The sequence below is a fragment of the Ahaetulla prasina genome, chromosome 1 (assembly GCF_028640845.1).
Source record: "Ahaetulla prasina isolate Xishuangbanna chromosome 1, ASM2864084v1, whole genome shotgun sequence".
In the NCBI taxonomy this organism is placed as follows: domain Eukaryota; kingdom Metazoa; phylum Chordata; class Lepidosauria; order Squamata; family Colubridae; genus Ahaetulla; species Ahaetulla prasina.
Genome location: NC_080539.1, coordinates 49,710,976 through 49,733,533, shown reverse-complemented (window position 1 = coordinate 49,733,533; position 22,558 = coordinate 49,710,976). Strand labels below are relative to the sequence as shown.

At 47.3% G+C, this 22,558-nt stretch overlaps 1 protein-coding gene across 4 annotated transcripts in view; it reads left to right on the top strand.

Moving 5' to 3' along the window:
- The window catches only part of RHOQ (ras homolog family member Q), a 54,293-nt gene that overhangs the window by 21,559 nt on the left and 10,176 nt on the right, over positions 1-22,558 (top strand). For all 4 annotated transcript variants that reach the window (XM_058165203.1, XM_058165202.1, XM_058165201.1 and 1 more), the window contains exon 3: positions 8,991-9,155. In XM_058165203.1, the coding sequence (XP_058021186.1) occupies positions 8,991-9,155 (165 nt within the window). The remainder of the gene's footprint in view (positions 1-8,990; positions 9,156-22,558) is intronic.

Below are 22,558 nucleotides of genomic sequence, written 5' to 3'. Positions count from 1 at the left end.
ATTATTATTTTTAATGACTTCAGTAATGTATTTACAGTTTTGGTAGCTTATGTTGCTAAAGTTGTTGGATTGTAATTGTAATTATACCAGTTCTGTCTCTTGCATATTTTTGATTGTGAGCTGATAGGAAGGAGAATGTGTGCGTTCCACGCTATCCAGATCTCCAGTAGAACATCTGAAAGAGGAGCCCAGAGTTGTTTTTTCTTAGTTAGAGATACAGGAGATACCTATTTGAAACACCTTGCAGTTTTAACAGATGCCAATTCATATTTCCAGAATGTGCTGCAAACTGACTTGCCCTTAACATTGAAATCCATTAACATTTTTAAAAGGTTGCAGTGCTGTCAGTAACAAAAGCCAAGTAGAAATAAGCTAAGAAACTAGGAAAGAAAAAAGAAAAAAGCCCTACATCCTTATTCAGACCTCACTTAAAATTATGGTGCATTTAACAAGTCAGTAATAAACTAGCTTTAATCTGAGGCTTGCTGTCCTAAAACAAACAATGGTTTATTCACTAAACCCATGTACATATCATGCCAAAGCAAAGCTTAAACAAATCTCATTATGATTTAGTTTAAAGTATTTATTCAATCATATTTTTCAAAGAATTAATGCAAATTTAAAGGGTATCAGCCTTTGTCATGTTTACATTTATCCGTCAAGGTATCCCTTTGATTTGTGTAGAGATTAGATTTTTGAAAATTGATAAAGTGATAAAATATTGTAAAGTCTACATATCAGCCTTCCCCAACCTTCTGTTATCCAGGTGTGTTGAACCAATCCCAGCATAGCATTGGTGCTCTGTGTATTATTGGAATTGAATTCCAATCAATACATGAGAGAAGGCAGCTTTAGTGTGTATCTTGAGAAATGAGGTCCTTTTTACAAGACTTTCAGTTCCTTGAACATGACTTTATCTTCAGTCTAACAACAGTTTGAAGAAGTACTCTTTGAAAACAGATTTAATTTGCAATTATGGAGTTACCGTATATACTCGAGTATAAGCCGAGTTTTTCAGCACGTTTTTTGTGCTGAAAAGCGCCCCCTCGGCTTATACTCGAGTCTACCCTTGCAGCTGGGCCGGCAGGACGAGCCCAAATGCTGCCGGCATGCTTTGCCAGCTCGGCCGGCTCGTTTTGGGGCGGCGGCTGGCCTCCGGCGTTTTCTTCCGCCGCTTTTTGATGGCGGCGGCGGCGGTGGTCGGCGGAGGGGGCGGGGGGCGGAGGGGGCGTTCGACATTTTCGCCCCCCTCTCACTCGTCCTCCTCTTGCCCGCGGTGGGGGCGGAGGGGGCGTTTGTCACTCTCGCCCTCCTCTCACTCGTCCTCCTCTCGCCCTCGGAGGGGGCGGAGGGGGCGTTTGTCACGAATACATCCCAATAAAATGCAAAGGTTTCAAAGCATGTTTTGGAAAAGCAGCGAGGGATGGGGGGAGAATGCTGCCTTGAATGTGAAAGAAACGTGGAAAACTCCAACTACAGTATAAAAAAAAAACATTTGCACTCAGTACTTTTTATTTTATTTTATTTTTTGCCAAGTTTTCCCCAGGGTTTTTTTTTCCCCCTATGGAAATTGGGGAGGTGGGGAGAAAGAGGTGAAAAAGAAAAAGCCTCTTGGAAAGCGGAGAAATACGGCAAGAACAAACGATTTCTCCCCCCGCCCCTCCCGGCGCCGTCCTTCTCTCCCGCCAGTCACACGGTTCAGTTTTTTTTCAGGCTAACTATACTTTGCGTTTCACTCCCCCGAGTGAACATTGTAACCCAGATCACCCGAGACTTGCTCGTAAACAGCGAGCAAAATTACGGTAATCTCCTCTGCCAAATCTATTCCCAAACCCTCCCCCCCCAACACCTCCGCTCCAAAGGCAAGAAATGAACGCCGAATCCGAGAGGGGCAGGAGGAGGAGGAGGAGAGATGGGGCATTGCAAGCTCGGGGCGGAAGAAGGAGGAGGAAGAAGAAGGGAGGCAAAAGAAACCGCGCCCTGCGCAGATCAGCAAATTAGCTTTCCTTCTCCAAACCAATTTTTTTTTTTAAAAAAAACCCGTTCTACCCAGAGCAAATGGCAAATAAGCAGCCCGTTTTGAGTCTGATTATTGTTTCGTGGTGGTTGCCCTCTCTGATCTCCTTGTACATGACAAGGCACCTCTAACCCAGCGCTTTGTGTTTGTTATTGGTAATTCTCCTCTCCCTTCTTCCATTGGAATCCTCTCCCCTTCCTTTCCGAACGGGGCGGGCGATTTACCTTCTCTGCCTCTTTTTATTTTCCTGGAGGTGGAGGTGTATTCCTAAGGATGCCTTCAGTGCTGGGGAAGGAGCCGATCCATGGAGGGGAGGGGGGCGACGCTGCCGAGAAGCCGCTGCTTACAGAGAGCGAAAGAGCCAGGGAGACCTTGGCATAGGTGGGCGGCTGGTGTAAGGAAGGAAAAGAAAAGAAAAGGGGGAGTGAAAATAAGAGCAGTCTGAGCTCTGAACTGGGGAACGAGAAGGAAAGAAAGAGGGAGAGAGAGAGTAAGGACTGCCACTGGGGTCAGGGAGCAGAGCACCAGGAAACAGGGCGGCCAACGCGCGCATACTACACACACACAAACACAGAGCCAGCTCCTCCCTGCCGCTGTTGAATCTTACTTCACCGCACTGAGTCCTTCGGGAGAAGGGCGGTATAATAATAATAATAATAATAATAATAATAATAATAATAATGATGATGATGATGATGATGATGATGATGATGATAATAATGATAATGATAATAATAATAATAATAATAATGATGATGATGATGATAATGATAATAATGATAATGATAATGATGATGATGATGATGATGATGATAATGATGATAATGATAATAATAATAATAATAATATTCAGCCGTGCTTCGCTTTGATGGCAGCCTGACGTAAAATGGGGGGCAGGGGGATACATACACGGTTAGGGAAAAATAACAAAACAACGTTTTGGGCTCAATTGCAGTCTTAAATTGAGGACTACTTGCAATTTGAACCTTATTGGACACTTCATTCCTGGAGGGTTTTTAAAGAACAGACTGGACAATCCTTTGTCTGAAACAGTATAGGATCTCTTGCTTGAGGAGTGGGGACTGGACTAGAAGATCACTGTTAGTTTGGGATATGTTCAGAGCCCACACATCTGATGACATAAAAAAATTGGCAAAGTCATCTCAAGTCACTTTGGCCGTTATTCCAGGTGGGCTTACATCTGTATTGCAGCCCCTAGATGTCAGTTTAAATAAACCTTTCAAGGACCGTGTGCGAAGGATGTGGCATGAATGGATGACATCTGGTCAAGCTCGTCTGACAAAAGTTGGAAATCTGAGAAAGCCAGACATAGAACTAATAGCACAGTGGGTTCGTGATGCATGGGAAGATATTCCAGAGGACATGGTGCAACGTGCCTTCAAGAAATGTGGCATTAGTAATGCTATGGATGGCAGTGAAGACAGCGCATTGTATGAGAGTGACAGCAGTGATGATGACGACTGTGAACTCAGTGATGACGACAACGTATATGCGGATAACATCACAGAAGCTGAAGTAGCTGAAGCTCTGTTTGGACAAACAGATGATGAGGAGGAGAACTCCAGTTTTGAGGGATTTTAGCTCTCGTTAGCTTGGTTGCTGTTACTTTTAAAGATACTGTATTTTTGATACCATATTCTTTTTGGGGACCCCCTTTTGCACTTTTATTGTTTTTCGTTCAAATAAATATTCATGTTATTTTACTTGGCTCTATCTTTATTTTTTACATTGACCAGTAGCTGCCTCATTTCCCACCCTAGGCTTATACTCGAGTCAATAGTTTTTCCCAGTTTTTTGTGGTAAAATTAGGTACCTCGGCTTATATTCGGGTCGGCTTATACTCGAGTATATACGGTACTTTCAGATTTTGCTGTGGTTTCCCTCCAGAAAAGATCATGATTTCTTGGATATGACAACAAAACATGAAGCTAGTCTTAAAACCATAAAGATTACAATGTCCCAGGTGGCTTGTATGTCACAACAGAGGTTAACTCTCTTTTGTACATGAAAGTTGTGTTTTTTGGTTGTTCGTGGCTAGTAGTCTCCGTGAAATGATATAATGGATATGTAAAGTGCTACTAGCTTTCAGAAGGTCCAGTAACAGTAAATTTTATAGGTTGATTGTGTTGTATGAATTTTTGTTTTGTTTTGAATATGTTTTAGTTAACTATTTTATTGGATAATCTTGAAAGTACTGTATTTTGAGAGAAATGAAGAATATATTCTTATCAGCTATATATTTTACATCTTTTTATTCTCAGTGACTTTTTTTGTTTTTTTAAAACAAAAACTAACATGAAAAACTACATAAAAACCTATTTCAGTCTTGCTATACATAATCACAGGTCTTCATTATTCTTACTAATTTTATTTCTTTTAGGCTAGGACATCCAAAATTGAGATTCAATATGATGCATTGGCAATTTTAGTTCTAGAAGTACACATTTCAAAGACTAGAAGCAGAAACCTTCTCTCTTCCTTATTAATTACTAAGGTAAAATACATAGTTATGGCAGTATGCTTTCCATTCCATAGTACTACTTCGTTTGGGAACTACTCAGAAAAGGTATTCTTAAATATAGTTTTGTAAACAGTGAGATTCCCCAAGAGTCTGTTAGAAAGTCACTAGTTTTGATGTAATGAAGAATAATCTAGGATTAAGAGCAATTAACAAAAAAGGGATACTGAAGAGTTTTCAAAGCATCTCTACAAATTAGTCTTTAAAATGTCAGATATCGGTGTGAATGAGTGATACATATTAAGACAAAAACGTTAACTTTACATATATGCTACTAAAATCAGAACTGCAAGTGACCAAATAGGAGTTAGAGTTATGACTGAGAGGTTTCAATAGAAGAGAATATATATAGTTCAAGTTTGACTTGTGGTATTCTTGATGCTTCTGAGCTTGGTTGTTTGCTTAAAGCCCATTTGCTTAAAGCCCATTTCTTTACCCAACTAATCATCACACTGATGATGTTGCCTAGTTGGGTAAAGAAATGTCTGCATCTCCGATAGCACAATAGAGAGGTTAACATACAGCTGTGTAAAAAGGAAATTCCATCCTTATGGAAGGAAGTAGTAATACATCTTACAACATCTTATTTGTATTATTTGTCTGGTGCGGCAAAGAGGCCGTAATCGAAGCAATATGAAAAAGAAATGAAGCCAATGAGGCAAGGCTACAGTGTTTGAGATAACATGTGATCGAAATGTTTATGAATGGAGCTGAAAAAGTGGATAGGGATTAGTTTTTATCCCATATAATAGGAATATCCAATCCCATGCAAGGAAGCTGCGTAATGAAATATATATCATATAAATATGATATGACAGTTATATGAGATCAGAAATTCAAACAATTATCATAAGATGTGGCTACTAACATGAATTACTTCAAAGAGGAATTAGATAAAGTATAGCTATTGCTTGTGACGGCTGTTTTAGGCTATTTCCAGGATCAGAGGCAGCAGGTCCTGGGTATCAACTGTTAAGAATATCAGGACAGGCACCCATTGTGCTTGAGCCCTGTAGGTGGACTTTCTATTGGCATCTGATTGGCCATTGTGGATAATGTGTTCCTAAATGTTTTGTTTGATCAAGAAAAAATGCTCTTAATTTATTTTGGTGAGGACCTCACCAAATAAAAAAGCAGTTCAATTCAGGGTTTCTGTTGTTGTTGTTGTTGTTATTGTTGTTGTTCTTTTAGACACTCCTCAAAAATATTAAAATCAAGCAGCAGTCACAGCTTGGCTTAATGTCTTGAAAAATAAGATATTTTGTTTGTTGTGTGTGAAATAATTCTTTAAAATATATCCATTATTCCATATATTGGCCGTTCAGAAGCTGACCGAACACTAGTTAGATCATTTATTCAGACCTACCTAGTGGCATTGAGGGAGGCTAAGCGTATTTACGTCTCCTCCCTGATTGCATCAGCAGATAACCGCCCGGCCGCCTTGTTTCAGGTGACCCGTTCCCTCCTGCATCAGGAGGTTCGGGATGACCCGCTACAGGGGTGGGCCGAGGATTTTAGTAAGTATTTGCACAATAAAATCACTCAGCTTCGGGACGGATTGGACCAAAATTGGGTAGATCCAGGTGAGATGACAGAGACAAGTCTTGTTGAGAACATCTGGGATGAGTTTGATACTGTGGCTCCTGAGGACGTGGACAGGCTGCTGGGAAGGCTGAATGCCACCACATGTTTATTGGACCCGTGTCCCTCCTGGTTGGTGCTGGCCACACAGGAGGTTACACGAGGCTGGCTCCAGGGGATTATTAATGCTTCTTTGATGGAGGGTGTTGTTCCTACCACCTTGAAAGAGGCGGTGGTGAGGCCCCTCCTCAAGAAGCCTTCCCTGGATTCAGCTGTTTTGGGAAACTACCGTCCCGTCTCCAACCTTCGCTTCATGGCGAAGGTTGCTGAGAGTGTGGTGGCACGTCAGTTACCCCAGTACCTGGATGAAACAGTCTATCTGGACCTGTTCCAGTCCGGCTTTCGGCCTGGGTATAGCACAGAGACAGCTTTGGTCGCGTTGGTTGATGATCTCTGGAGGGCTCGGGACAGAGGTTATTCCTCTGCCCTGGTCCTTTTAGATCTCTCAGCGGCTTTTGATACCATCGACCATGGTATCCTGCTGCGCCGGCTGGGGAGTTTGGGAGTGGGAGGCACCGTTTTTCGGTGGTTTTCCTCCTATCTCTCCGACCGGTCGCAGACGGTGTTGGCAGGAGGGCAGAGATCGACCGCGAGGCGCCTCGTGTGGGGTGCCGCAGGGCTCGGTTTTCTCGCCTCTCCTGTTCAACATTTATATGAAGCCGCTGGGTGAGATCATCAGTGGTTTTTGGGGTGAGTTACCAACTGTACGCTGATGACACTCAGCTGTACATTTCCACCCCAGGTCACCCCAACGAAGCTGTCGAAGTACTGTCTTGGTGTCTGGAGGCCGTGCGGGTCTGGATGGGGAGAAACAGGCTCAAGCTCAACCCCTCCAAGACGGAGTGGCTGTGGATGCCAGCATCCCGGTACAGCCAGCTGCAGCCGCGGCTGACTGTTGGGGGCGAGTCACTGGCCCCGATGGAGAGGGTGCGCAACGTGGGCGTTCTCCTGGATGGGCGGTTGTCCTTTGAAGAACATCTGACGACCGTCTCCAGGAGAGCTTTCTATCAGGTACACCTGATCCGCCAGTTGCGCCCCTTTCTAGACCGGGATTCCCTATGAACAGTCACTCATGCTCTCGTCACTTCTCGCCTGGACTATTGCAATGCTCTCTAAATGGGGCTCCCCTTGAAGAGCACCCGGAGGCTTCAGTTGGTCCAGAATGCGGCTGCGCGGGTGATAGAGGGAGCCACTCGTGGCTCCCATATAACACCTCTCCTGCGCAAGCTGCACTGGCTGCCTGTGGTCTTCCGGGTGTACCACCTTTAAAGCGCTCCATGGCTTAGGACCGGGCTATCTACGGGATTGCCTTCTGCCACCGTTTGCCTCCCACCGACCTGTGCGCTCCCATAGGGAGGGCCTCCTCAGGGTGCCGTCAGCCAAACAATGTCAGCTGGCGGCCCCCAGGGGGAGGGCCTTCTCTGTGGGGGCCCCTACCCTCTGGAACGAGCTTCCCCCAGGACTTCGTCAACTTCCTGATCTCCGGACCTTCCGCCACGAGCTGAAGACATATTTATTCTTCCGTGCAGGACTGGCATAGAATTAGTTTTATTATTTGTAATTTTAAATGGGATTTTATGGTTTTATGTATTTTAATTTAGGGGCCAAATTTAATAAGTTTTTTATTAATGTTTTTATTTGTATTGTATCTATTTATTTATTTATTTATTTATTAAATTTTTATACCGCCCTTCTCCCGAGGGACTCAGGGCGGTGTACAGCCAAAAGATAAGAAATATAAAAAATATACAATTAAAACAACAATTTAAAACCGAGCAAATTAGAAAAAAATGGCCAGGATTAACAAATTTAAAATTTAAAATTTCAAACCCTAAAATGATAAAACCCCAGTTAAAATTTAAAAATATTAGGCCAGTCCCGCTTGAATAAATAAGTGTGTTTTCAGCTCACGGCAAAAGGTCCGAAGATCAGGCACTTGACGTAATCCAGGGGGAAGTTCGTTCCAGAGCGTAGGAGCTCCCATAGAGAAGGCCCTGCCCCTGGGGGCCGCCAGCCGGCATTGTTTGGCGGACGGCACCCCGAGAAGACCCTCTCTATGTGAGCGTATGGGTTGGTGGGAGGCATAAGGTAACAGCAGGCGGTCCCGTAAGTACCCGGGCCCTAAGCCATGGAGCGCTTTGAAGGTGGTGACCAGGATCTTAAAGCGCACCCGAAAGACTACAGGAAGCCAGTGCAAGCCGCGCAGGATTGATGTTACATGGGAGCAACGAGTTGCTCCCACTATAACCCGCGCAGCTGCATTCTGGACTAGCTGCAGCCTCCGGGTGCACTTCAAGGGCAGCCCCATGTAGAGAGCATTGCAATAATCCAAACGGGAAGTGACAAGAGCGTGAGTGACCGTGCATAAGGCATCCCGGTCAAGGAAGGGATGTTATTGTTGATTTTTATCTGGCTGTGAACCGCCCTGAGTCTTTCAGGACAAGGGTGGTATAAAAATTAAATTATTATTATTATTATTATTATTATTATTATTATTATTATTATTATTATTATTATTATTATTATTATTATTATTATATTGGAGAAGCCGACAGGGAAGATAACTGCCTGATTAATAGTATTACCACCCAAATGGACCAAAAGTAGGAGGAAAGGATAATTTGTAATACATTGGAAAAGGCTTTTAACTCTCAGTTTATTTAGCATGGAATACTGAGAATAGTGATTGCTTAGAAACACCATCATGCGTATCTGTTAAAAATGACTGTGATCAAAATTCAAATTTTTAGTGAAAAGTAATATATATATCTATCTATATCTGTCTGTCTTCAGGAAGACTATGATCGCCTCAGACCACTGTCATACCCCATGACAGATGTTTTCCTCATCTGTTTCTCTGTGGTAAATCCGGCTTCTTTCCAGAATGTGAAGGAGGAATGGGTACCAGAACTTAAAGAATATGCACCAAATGTACCTTATTTATTGGTTGGAACCCAGGTATGTGGCTCAAAATACCTGTCTCTCTGTCTATCTATCTCTATCTTTATCTACCTACCTACCTACCTACCTACCTATTTGTCCGTCCATCCATCCATCCATTCATCCAAAGTAGCAAGGTATTTTCTTCTTCCTTTACAAAAGTACATACATTGCGCATTTTTGTCTTTGAAATGTTCTCAGAACCTTTAAAGATTACTGATATGTTCCTTCCTGTGATTTTTACCCCTCTAACTCTACTACTATCAGCTGTTAAACAGATTCCTAAGTTCTTCAAGGGCTGTACCCATTCTAATTGTTTCTTGTGTCACAATGCCTTTCACAGTATAGTGCCATTTTTATTTTTCCCTGAACATTCTTTTCAAATCCATCCTTTCCCATGAAAACTTTGGCTTAACCACTTACAATTCAGAAGAAGTTTAAATACCTATAATTTTCTTTGTCACATAAATGTAGCTTCTCCCTCTTTCCAGATCAAGCAACAGTTTCCTCACCCCTTGAACTTTCCAAGCATGTAGGCTTGCATTTCTAGTTTGCAACTAAAATAACAAGAAATGCATCCAAAGCAATCTAATTTTAGAGCCAGGAGGGACAACTGGAGCGCTCTAGTCCTTCTGTGATTAACACCATTAGTTGTAAGCAGACCTTGAAAGATTAACTATGGAATGGGGAAATTCTCCCAATGAAGAGAGACAACAAAACTTCATCTTAATCTACTTTTGTTGCTCTTGTTAGGGAACCCAAGTCCTTTGAGAACACCTCCATCTCTTTTGTCCTCTTTATGAATTTTTAAAACTTCTTTCAGCATTTAAACTGAAAGTAAAGCTCTGTGTTTTGATGTGCTCTGCCTATGAACAAAAAGGGTGTTTGCTCATAAACAATAAAGCAGCAATTATGGGATCCAAACAGCTGATTCAGACAAGCGTGGGTATCACATGCCGCAGTTGGATGGAATGAAGAGTCTTGTGGTCTGCTTTGCTGATAAATATATACATAGATATGCTTCTTTGTGTACCCTCTGGGTGAGAAGAATTGGTTCACCCATTTTTACCCATTTGACACTGGCAGTCTGTGGGCTTAGTGCCCGTCCCTGGCTTTCCAAATAGAAATGTGGGGGTACCCTGTTGGTAAGAAAGTACCACCCTCCTTTTCAACCACCCCATATATGGTTTCCGGTATATATTACTGCAAAAACAGACCCTGCTTTTTTCCCCTCCCAGTTTTTATTCACAATTTATGCATCTTACCATTTCCCTCTTTTTTCATCTTGAAAAGTTAACCATGAAATTAATTCTGAATTTCAAGATAGAGCTACACGCTGAGGGAACATCAATGGTAATCCTATTCTCTAATTCCTGTAAATCAGGTAGACTTCCTGCACTGAAAACAGTGAGCAAATATTTTCATGTATTCACTGCCCTGCCACTGGTGCTAGAAAGCTGGAAATCCCCAAATTCCTTTTCTGCACCAAGGAAATTTTAAAAAAGCTTGTATTCCCCACCCCCACCTATCTGTTTATCTCTATGCAATATATCTAAATGATTTCTATGAATGAGTTGGCCCCAAAGCCATCAGCTCACTCTTACCTTGAAAGACCTGCTTGAATCAGCAGTAGGGAGCTCACAAATATAGAAACAAACTAGCTCGATAGACCTGCAGTAATTCTAAAAGGCAAGTTTTACTTATGGCTTCGAATATGCCAGTTGAGCCAGAAATAAATTGGTTCTCAATATCTGTATCCCTGAAACCACAAAGGTCCGTAACTTATTCTGAAGTTGCAAAGAGTAGTTGTGTCTATGAAATGGGTGTTGGTCCTACCATGATATGCCCCTTCTATGCGTAATCCCAGGAGTAGCCAAAAATGGGTTGAATCGTCTGTTTCCTGTTGAGACCGAGCTGTTTCTTTCTTTGAGCCACGCCCCCATTCTCCTCCTTCCTGCCCTGTTTCGGCGAGGACATAGCTGTAAGACAACTCAAACAAGGCAAGCATTAATTCCCTGACCACAGGCCAAGCGAAAAGCAGGGTGGGGCTTGGCCACTCCTGGGACGATGCAGAGAAGGGGTGTATCACGGTAGGACCAATGCCCATTCTCCTGCAAGCTCCCAGGAGTGGCCAAGAATGGGACTTACCAAAGCCTCCCCCAATCACGGATGGGAGCCACTTGGCCAGAACCTGTAGCCTCCCCATGTACACATTGTAACACCCTTCACCCAAATGATACCTCAGCCGAGGCATAGACATCAAGCATGTAATGATGGATAAAGGTTGAGGGGGAAGCCCATGTGGTGGCTCTGCAGATGTCCTCAATAGAGGCCTGCGTTGCTCATGCTGCAGAGGTGGCAGCACTGCGGGTGGAATGGGCCGTTACCCCCCTAGGGGTTGGTGAGGCCTGAACCTGATAGGCCATTGCAATGCAAGCCCGCAGTCAACGGCCTATGGTAGAAGGGGCCACCTTGGCACCTATAGATGAGGGATGAAAAGACACAAACAGTGCTTCCGTCTGAAGAGAGTGGGATGTTCTCTAGATATAAATCTTGAGAGCCCTCCTAACATGTGACGTGTGCCATCTGCACTCCAGGGCATGGGAAGGTCCTGGGCAGAAATCAGGCAAGATAACCTCCTGGGCCATATGAAACCTGGAGTTTACCTTAGGGATGAAGGAGGGATTCATCCGGAGGACTATTCTATTGGGATGGAAAATGCACAAATCCTGTCGGACTGAAAGAGCTGCCAGTTCAGAAATGCGCCTGGTGGAGGTGATAGCCCCCCAAAATGTAAACTTGAATGTTAAGAACTGTAAATTCATTGTCCATAAAGGTTCGAAAGGTGCTGATGTCAGAGCCTGGAGTATTTTAGATAAATCCCAAGGGCGGTATCTGTGGACTACCGGTGGTCTGAGGTTAACCACTCTCTTGATAAACCGTCTAATAACCAGTTCATGAGCCAATTATGATCTCTTCCCATACTGCAAGACCATGGACAGTGCTGCAACCTGTCAACGAAGGGTGTTGTGGTTTTTGTTCAGCCCGTCCTGCAAAAAATCTAGAACATGTGGTACTACAGTTGAGGTGGGGTCAAGGTTCCAAACCCCACACCATTTGGCAAATGCTGTCCATGTTGAATTGTAAATAAGATTTGTAGATGACTTGTGGGAAGCCTGAATGGTTCTAAAGACCCTGGAGGAAAACCCATGTTTCCTCAGGAATCTCCCTTCAAGTGCCAGATGGTCAAGTTGAACCACTAAGGCTTTGGATGTTGTAAAACCCCCTGTCTGAGGGACATCCTCTCCTGAGGAATCCTCCAAGGTCGAGACACTGAGAGGCCCACTAGGCCCGCAAACCACGGGCATCTGGGCCAGTGGGGGGCAACTAAAAGGACTTCCACCAGCTTCCCCAAACGGTATTACCTTCCGTATAACTCCCTGAATGAGTGGAAGTGGTGGAGAAGCATAAAGTAGACCCTTGGGCCAAGGGCTGCGTTGGTCCCCTCCGCCCCCTGGTGAAATATCGAGGAAGCTGAGCATTTTGCTGGGAGGCAAACAGGTCCACTACTTGCTGACCGAATCTGACTGTCAGCTCCTGAAAAAGATTGGGATGTAACCTCCATTCCGCATTGTCTACTATGGCCGAGGCAGTCCACCTCTGTTCTGTTTCCCTTTCCCAATACTCCCAACAAAAAGTCAGTCAAAGGCCTTCTTTTCAAAGTTTATTTACATTTGGCTAGATTCCTTCTGGCACAAAGATGTTCTGGCCACGTCTACCCATGCGCCTGCCAAGTCTCTGGAGATAACTAGGAAATTATAGATAAGGCAAGAGTCACTCACAAATATATTCTTCACTCCATTAAAACAGTTTGCCCATGCAAATTCACTGCTTTGTCCAAGACAAAAAGCCAGGAAGCTCCGCCTCCTGCTTTATAGCCCCTGTGGGTGTCACTTCATGATTCATCATTCTTTGACCTTGTCCCAACGCCTCCTCTGCTGTGCGCACCGGTCACGTCTGCGCAGTCTTGCATCAAGCCAAGATTGTTCTTGGGGCGTTGCCAAATCAGAAGAAGGCCCGGGGGAATCAGGCCTTGCCAGCCCCTCCTCCTCCTCCTGGGTGCGTGCCAGGGAGGGAGAGGGCCCAGGGGAAGCAGGCCTTGCCAGCTCCTCCTCCTCACTCTCTGAATCATCCTCCTCCAGGAGTCCGAGTCCGGGAACCTGGGTCACAACAACCTCTGTGTTTGCCATCCCCGCGATATGCTCCACTTTGAGAGAAAGTAAAATGCTTTTCCACCCACCTCCCCAAGAGCTCTGCCTCCGCCATGAGGCGCCTGGAGTGAGTGCCTCCCAGTTTATGTGTGCCTTGGCTGTTACGTTGTCCATGAAGATGAGAAAGTGTTGGTGCTGTACTATATTCTTGAAGTGGCGAAGAGCAAGGTGTGCCACCCAAAGCTCCAGCCAACTGATGTTGTGGGTCAGGTCTGCTGGAGTCCAGCGGGCCTGAGCCATATGGCCCAGAAGGTGGGCTCCCCAGCCAAAAAGGCTGGCATCTGATGTTATCGTGATGCAACTGGGCTCCTTGTAGAGGCAGTCCTTGTCCAGTGCTGAAGGCAGCTACCATTGGAGGGAGTATAACACATTTGAGGGAATACTCACCTTGGCTCGTGAGCTGCTGTTGCCTGACCGTTGGTACGGGAGCAGGAACCAGTGAAAAGCCCTGGCATGTAGCCTCACCCATGGCACTATTGAGATACATGTCACAAACATCCCCAAAAGCCTGGCTAGTAGGGCAATTGGAACCCGATATTCTGAGCTTAGCTGTTGAAGCAGGGCAGTCAGGTTGTTCTTGCAGTCTTGGGAGAGAAAGACCTGTTCCAGCCTGGTGTCGATTTCCATCCCCAAGTGCAAGAGTTTCGTGGCTGGAACCAGCTGACTCTTTGGGAAGTTCACAAAGAACTCATGTTGTTGTAAAACGGTGATCGTTGTCTGCGATGCCTCCCTGGCCTCGTCAAAGGAGGATGCTTGCACAAGAATGTTATCTAAGTAGCATCGTAGACGAATTGGGATTGATCAAAGGTAAGCCACCAGCGCCGCAGAACCTTGGTGAAGGCCTGGGGCACCAATGCTAGTCTGAAGGGCAAGGCCCTGTATTGGTAGTGAATCTGTGAAGCAGAAGAGAAGATACTGGCGATGTGCCGGGAGGATTGGCACATGGAGGTAAGCCTCTGTAAGAGCTATTGATGCCAGGAAGTCGCCTTCCTGAACCCCCTCCGGGATGGTGGTGAGGGAGTTCATTTTGAACCTTTTGTAGACCAGATACAAATTTATTTTTTTTAGATTTAGAATTTCCCTCTGCCACCACCACCCCCGAAGACTTTGGAACCATGAAAAGGGTGGAGTAAAATCCCCAACCCCTCTGGCACTCCGGAACCACTTCGATTGCCTGAATCTCCAGCAGGTGCTGCATGGCAGTTTTCAGGATACTCTCCTTTTCACTGGTTCGTGAAACAGGGCAGCTCACAAAGTGGTTCGGGGGAATGGAGAGAAAGTCCAAGCCGAGGCTCAGCCTCACTATATTGAGGACCCAGAGATTGATCGTTATCATCTCCCATTGGGGCACAAAAAGAGCCAATCGGCTGCCAATGGGGGCTCTGGACATGTAGTCATCGTGGTCTACGAAAGGCGCGATCTCCTGCCCCTTGAAAGGGCCGTTTGCTCTGGAGGTTTTGCCTGGGCTGGGTGCGGTACCCTGCCCTATCTTGTTGGTATTCTGTTCGTTGAGGAAAAAAACATTGAATTTGCTGAAATGAAGGACTGGAATCAGATCGATATGAGGGCCTGCAATAATACGGAGTAGTGCGCCTCTTCCCCTTTTTAAATGAGGATGGCAGAACCTTTCGTTTGTCCTTACCCTCTATCAGGACCGGTTCCAGGGCCTCCCCAAAAAGGCTGCCTGCCTTATAAGGGGCCAAGGCCAGCCGCCATTTGGATTTATTTATTTTTTTTATTTTTATTTACATTTATATCCTGCCCTTCTCCGAAGACTCAGGGCGGCTTACAATGTGTAAGGCAATAGTCTCATTCTATGGTTCCGTCCCAGGCGCCTGATGGACCCCGAGAGGTTTCTGACGGAGCTTGGGCCATTTCCGAGGGAGTTAGCCCACGGCTCGGCTGAGGAGCTGGCGGCCGCCTGGGATGAGGCGGCCGCTGGCGCCTTAGACCGCATCGTGCCTTTGCGGCTTCTGACCTGGCAACGAACTCGACCAGCTCCTTGGTATAACGAGGCGCTGAGAGAGATGAAGCACCGGAAAAGAAGCCTAGAGAGCGCCTGGAGGTCCAGCCACTCCGAACCTGACCGAACACTAGTAAGGTCATATATTCAGACCTACCTAGTGGCGATCAGGGCGGCGAAACATAACTATTTCTCCGCACTCATCGCATCGGCAGATAATCGCCCAGCCACCCTGTTTAGGGTGACCCGCTCCCTGCTCATGCAGGGGGCTCAGGAGGACCCCTTACAGGGACGCGCTGAGGATTTTGTTCAGTATCTGTCTGATAAAATCGCTCAGATTCGGGCTGGCTTGGACACTGATTGGATAGATTCAGGTGGGATGGCGGAGACAGGTCTTGAGAATGTTATCTGGGCTGAGTTCGATCCTGTGACTCCTGAGGACATGGACAGGTTGTTGGGCAGGTTGAACTCCACCACATGTTTATTGGACCCGTGTCCCTCCTGGATGGTGCTGGCCACTCGGGAGGTTACACGAGGCTGGCTCCAGGAAGTTACCAACGCTTCTTTGTTGGAGGGTGTCTTCCCCGCCGCTTTGAAAGAGGCGGTGGTGAGGCCCCTCCTCAAGAAGCCCTCCCTGGACCCGGCTGTTTTAGCGAACTATCGTCCAGTCTCCAACCTTCGCTTCTTAGCGAAGGTTGTTGAGAGTGTGGTGGCAAATCAGCTTCCTCAACACCTGGAGGAAACTGTCTATCTGGACTCGTTCCAGTCCGGCTTCAGACCCGGTTACAGCACCGAGACGGCTTTGGTCACATTGGTGGATGACCTCTGGAGAGCCCGGGACAGGGGTTGTTCCTCTGTCCTGGTTCTATTAGATCTCTCAGCAGCTTTTGATACCATCGACCATGGTATCCTGCTGCGACGGTTGGGGGGATTGGGAGTGGGAGGCACTGTGTATCGGTGGTTCTCCTCCTATCTCTCTGACCGTTCGCAGACGGTGTTGGCAGGGGGGCAGAGGTCGACCCCAAAGCGCCTCACTTGTGGGGTGCCTCAGGGGTCTGTCCTCTCGCCTCTCCTGTTCAACATCTATATGAAGCCGCTGGGTGAGGTTATCTGTGGTTTCGGGGTGGATTATCATCTGTATGCTGATGATACTCAGCTGTACATTTCCACCCCGAACCACCCCAATGAAGCTGTTGAGGTGATGGGCCGGTGTCTTGAGGTCATACGGGTCTGGATGGGGAGGAACAGGCTCCGACTCAACCCTTCCAAGACAGAGTGGCTGTGGGTGCCGGCGTCCCGGTACAGTCAGCTTACACCATCGCTGACTGGGGGGGAGGAAGTACTGACCCCCAGGGAGGGAGTGCGCAACTTAGGCGTTCTCCTGGACGATCGGCTGTCCTTAGAGGATCATTTGACAGCCGTCGCCAGGGGAGCTTTTTATCAGGTCCACCTGATCCGCCAGTTGCGCCCCTTCCTTGACCGGGATGCCTTACGCACGGTCACTCACGCCCTCGTCACTTCCCGCCTGGACTATTGCAATGCTCTCTACATGGGGCTCCCCTTGAAGAGCACCCGGAGGCTCCAGTTAGTCCAGAATGCGGCCGCGCGGGTGATAGAGGGAGCACCGCGCTGCTCCCATATAACACCTATCCTGCGCGGCCTTCACTGGCTACCGGTAGTCTTCCAGGTGCAATTCAAGGTTTTGGTTACCATCTTTAAAGCGCTCCATGGCTTAGGACCGGGATACCTTCGAGACCACCTTCTGCCGCCGATTGCCTCCCAACGACCTGTGCGCTCCCACAGAGTGGCCCTCCTCAGGGTGCCGTCGACCAAACAATGTAGGTTGGCGACCCCCAGGGGGAGGGCCTTCTCTGTGGCGGCACCAGTCCTGTGGAACGAGCTTCCTCCGGGATTACGACAACTCCCCGACCTCCGGACCTTCAGACGTGAACTGAAGACTCTATTATTTCAGCGTGCGGGACTAGCCTAAGAACAAAATGTTTTAGTTAAATTTTAATGGGGGTTTTACTGGTTTTTACTTTTTTAGTAATCAGGCTATGATAATATTTAGTTTTAACTGGGTTTTAATGTTTATTTATTATATTGTTTTATATTGTTTTTAATATGCCTGTAACCGCCCTGAGTCCTATGGGAGATGGTATGGTATATAAGTTTGATAAATAAATAAATAAATAAATAAATAAATAAATAAATAAATAAATAAATAAATATTTGTATATTTACAAAGTCAACTTATTGCCCCCGCCAACAATCTGGGTCCTCATTTTACCTACCTTATAAAGGATGGAAGGCTGAGTCAACCTTGGGCCTGGTGGGATTTGAGCCTGCAGTAATTGCAGGCTGCTGTGTTTTAATAACAGGCTATCTTACAGCCTGAGCCACCACGGCCCCCCTCCGCTTGCCAATTGCGGAGCCAAAGCAGCATCCTCGATGTTACGGAGGAGGCCAGTGCTCTAGAAGCATACTTAGCTGCAGATAAGGTTGCATTCACGGAAAATGGTGTGGCGGCAATCAATTTATTTAGTTTCTGGTGGAGCCTGGTTTCACTGGGTGGAACCCTCTGTTGCATCTGTTGTAACCACAGTAACAAAGTGTGATTAAAAAATGAGGCTGCAGATGCGGCCTTAATCGCCCAGGCTGAGAATTGGTGCGTCTTGCACAATGTCAACTCCATTTTCTTATCCTCTGGCTTCAGTCCCTCTGCTATATCACCTGATACTAATGAGGGAGAGATAAGCGATGCCACTGGCAAACTGACCTTGGGCAATTGCAGATGGTCCTCCAATGCTGGTGCTAGATGGTAAAGATGGCAGTCAAGGCTGCTTGGAGTAGGGAAGGACCCTGGTTGCGGTCATTGTTGTTGCACCACATAAATGAACAATTGTGGAGCTGAAACATCCTCCTGCACAGAGGCTGGTTGGGAGAAAAGATGATCACTGGGACTTGGTGTGCTGAGTGAGGGGTCTAACCCCATCCCTGCAGTCACCCGAGCCTTGTGTAGAATTGATTTAAATATGGCAAGAGGAAAAAGGCCGGAGAAAGCCGACACATTGGTGTTAACTGTTCATCCTCTGACAAGTCTACTTCATCTTGACTCCCTTCTTGTATTAGTGAATCCTCTCCATCAGAAGATCCATCCTGGGATTGGGACTCCTGCCAATAGGACTGGTCCCTTGTTAAATGCTCTCCTTGAGGGAGACTAGTGGAAGCCTCCATTGGAGGGGCTACAGGCTTAGGGATACAGTGCAGTTTATCTTCAATTGCTTGAGAGACTGTTTGCATAATGAGAAATTTAAAATCAGCAGGTAAATCAGAAATATAGTCCTCACCTTGCCTCAAGCCAGCTGCAGTCAGTGTAAATGTTGCTGAAACCTCCTTCCTAGAGGTGGAAGCCTGTAATGTAGCAGCAGTAGAAGCTGGGCAAAAAACAGAATCTCACACAAAAGCATTATCAGTATTAGGACACAAGTTAAAAGAATGCTCCCTTGCTCCCTCTGGAGACAAAGGTTGGGCAATTACAGGCTGATGAGTCAGCAACCTCTCAGTAGAACCAGAGCGGGCTATTAGGGGCTTCCTGGGGCTGCTCTTTTTCAGCTCTTTGAAATTGTTTCTCCAGAGCTTTATGTCTCCTGCTGGCATCTTTTTCAGAAGCTTTAGAATGCTTCTGCTTCCCCTGGGCCCCAGATTGGGGAGTGGCCTCCTGAAGGTTTGCAACATTTGTATCCAGAGTCGAATTACTGGAACGTTTTTTCTTGGATCTATGCCCAGCAGCTCTTCCCGCCATTTTGCAATTTCAAAAAATGCAACCATTATAGAAGCTGCTTGCAAACTCCTGTAGTCCAAAGGCCTCCTGCAATCAGTATGCCTAGCCAAGAATAGGTAGGCTAGCAGGGGCAAACTGATTATGCCTAGCCAAAACTAGGCAGGGACTCCAATGACCTACACTGAGGCTGTGGCTCCTGGGTATGCCCAGCAGCTGCTGGGCAAGGACTTTGCACCTCTCACTGAGTATGCCTAGCTGAAACTAGGCAGGGACTCCTCCTCGCTCCAGCAAGGGAATTGGGCTCTCAATTTGTTCTATTCTAAGAACGGGGCTGAGAGACCTGAGGCGTGGTTAAACAACTCTTTATTAACAACGATCAGAGACAACTCAACTCGTTAACTCCTGACAGCTGCTTAAATAGCGAGCTGTCAGGTTGGAACATCCAATGAGGCAATCGCTCCGTTCCCGCTCCTTTCGCTGGCCGCGTCTTATCCAATCAGCGAAAGGTAGCAACAGGCAACTTCGCGGCGGTCGTAACCGCGAAGACTTAACACCCTTCACCCCTCAGACGGCACATGCGTAGTCCGACAAATATGCCGGCCTACGTCAGCTCCGCCCCGATCTTCTTAGTTCAGGGGCGGCTGTCGGCAGAGATGGAGGAGGAGGACCCACGTCCTCCAAGACGGCTGGTGGCTGCGCACTCGGTCTGCCGGATGGCGAAGAAGGCATGTCTGAATTATCAGGTAAGTCTGCTTGTGGGAGCAAACAAGGAGCGGGACGAGCAGAGCCCTGGGCGGTTCCCGGCTGGGCTGGCGAGCCCCCGGGAGGTTTTTCAACAGTCGAGGTGGGCGTGTGTGATCCAGGGGGCGGATCGGCCGACCCTGTGATCCTTTTCCGGAGTTGGTTTATGTGCCTGCGCCAGGTGCGTCCGTCGTCCAGCTGGACCCTATAAGAGTAGGGCCCAGTTAATTGTGTTACATGACCGGGTAGCCACTTTGTGTCAGTTCCGTAGTTTTGTGCATAGATCAGGTCTCCCACCCTGAAAGCTCTGCTATTGGGGTCAGGCTCCCGATGCTTTTCCGGAGCGAAACTAGGATGTAGGCGGTCTAAGGTTGTCGGGAGGCGTCGGCCCATAAGCATTTCAGCAGGGCTGTATTTAGTCACAGGGCACGGGGTCGTATGCTGTGCCAGGAGGTACTGGCTAATTGAATGGTACATTTGTAATCGGCACAAATTCTTATGGACCCGTCCTGCTTCAAAGGGATAACTATAGGGGTCTCCCAGTTAGAATGATCGATTGGTTCAAGGGTCCCTTGGGCGATAAGCTTGTCCAGTTCCTGGTCTACTCTGGGGCGGAGAGCTAGAGGCACTCTTCGAGGTTTAAGGCGGATAGGCGCAACCTGGGGATCCAAATTAAATGAGATGGGTCGCCCTGTATATTTACCAAGGTGGCCAGAAAAAACATCAGCGAACTCCTCGAATAGCTGGGCGGGAACATGTGGACTGGTTGCATGGACCCCCGAGACTCCAAGACGCAGTGCGGCAAACCAATCCAAGCCTAGGAGACTTGGAAGGTTGTCCCTCACCACGATTATAGGCAGACGGCCAGAGAAGTGATTGTAGGAGACATTAAAATCGGCACAACTGATTGTAGGGATTGGTCTGCCCTGATAATCTTTTAGCTTGATTTGGCAAGGCTTGAGGTGATGCTTGTTGAGCAAAGGCAACAAACTGCTCAGGGTTTGCCACGATATAATGGACTTAGAGGAGCCCGTGTCTACTTCCATCGTGCAAGGAACTCCCTCCAGGTTTACCGTAAGGTAAATCTTGTTGACAGCGACCCCTGCGGAAGCATGGTTGATGATAACAGCTGCGCTCTCAACCTCGCGGCTGAGGGCGTGACAATCATCTCGGCGGGCCGGTTTCTTTTCTCCACGGCTTTTGTTCTTGGCTGGCGGAGGAGGAGGCAGGGCAGCGCTTGATAGTGTAGCCCAGCAAACTCTCGAGAGGTGGCCTCTCCTGCCACAACGCCTGCAAATCGCGGATTTGAACCTGCAGTTCGATCGGTGATGGTTGCCCCCACACCCCAGGCATCCATTTTGCGCGAAGGCGGCTGCCTTCCCCCAACTGTCCTTGGGAGATGATTTTAGGCGGCTCACCTCATGGTCATCGTCGGACAGGTCGTCTTGTTCGGACTCCTCATAATGGACGGCCAGCGGTTTACAGACAGAGCTTGGTCCATTGTGGAAACGCTGAATCTCAGCAGCCGATTTGTCCGACATCTCGGACGCCCGTGCTTCATCCATGGCTACTTGAAGGGTTAGCTCAGTGCGGGCTAACAAACGTCTTTGTAGGTGCAGATCCCTGACCCCACATACTAACTGATCCAGTAGCATATCGTCAAAGTCGTAAAAGTTACATTGCAGTGCCGCCACACGCAGGGATGCCATGTAATCATTAATGGATTCACCCTCTCTCTGGAAACGCTGCCGGAATGCATGTCGCCTCGCTATGCGGGAGGGAGTAGGAGAGTAGTGGCTCTTCAGCTTGTCTAGCAGCGTTTCCCAGGGCACAGAAAAAACCGGCTGGGGGGCAGTTAAAGCTCTAGCTGTGGCGAAGATCTCGCAGCCATAAGAGCTCAAGAAATAACCCCGTTACCGAGCGCTAGACAGTTCAGCCAGATCATTTGCCTGAAGGAAGCACTCGAAACGTTCGAGGTAGGCTTCCCAGGCTTCGGTGGCTGGCTCAAAAGGGGTAAATGCTGGAAGCGCAGTTGTCATTTTGGTCGGCTGAGGAATCTGCCTTTCCTACTCATGTCACCTCACTGACTAGAACCAGCGCCTCAGGGAATCCCGTCCTCGTCGCCAGTGTTCTATTCTAAGAACGGGGCTGAGAGATCTGAGGCATGGTTAAACAACTCTTTATTAACAACGATCAGAGACAACTCAACTCGTTAACTCCTGACAGCTGCTTAAATAGCGAGCTGTCAGGTTGGAACAACCAATGAGGCAATCGCTCCGTTCCCGCTCCTTTCGCTGGCCGCATCTTATCCAATCAGCGAAAGGTAGCAACAGGCAACTTCGCGGCGGTCGTAACCGCGAGGACTTAACACAATTGGCTCCGCTGCCAATTTCCCCGGGTCCAAAGCAAGCTATCCTTTCAATTCGGCCCCTGAAGCGTCTGGGAATGAGTGTGCCTAGCAAAAGCTAGGCAGGGACTCCGGTCACGCTCCTGCAATCTGGCTGGAGGCTCCAATGGCTCGTGTGGCTCAGCTGACAATACAAAAGAAGCCGTCTCCTCTCAGCCTCAGTCAGGCCGCTAATAGCCTTAAGGAGGAAAATTTGATGATCCCGCCGGTTTCCTGCTCCAAGCGATCGGCTGCTGGCAACTCCAAGCCTATCGC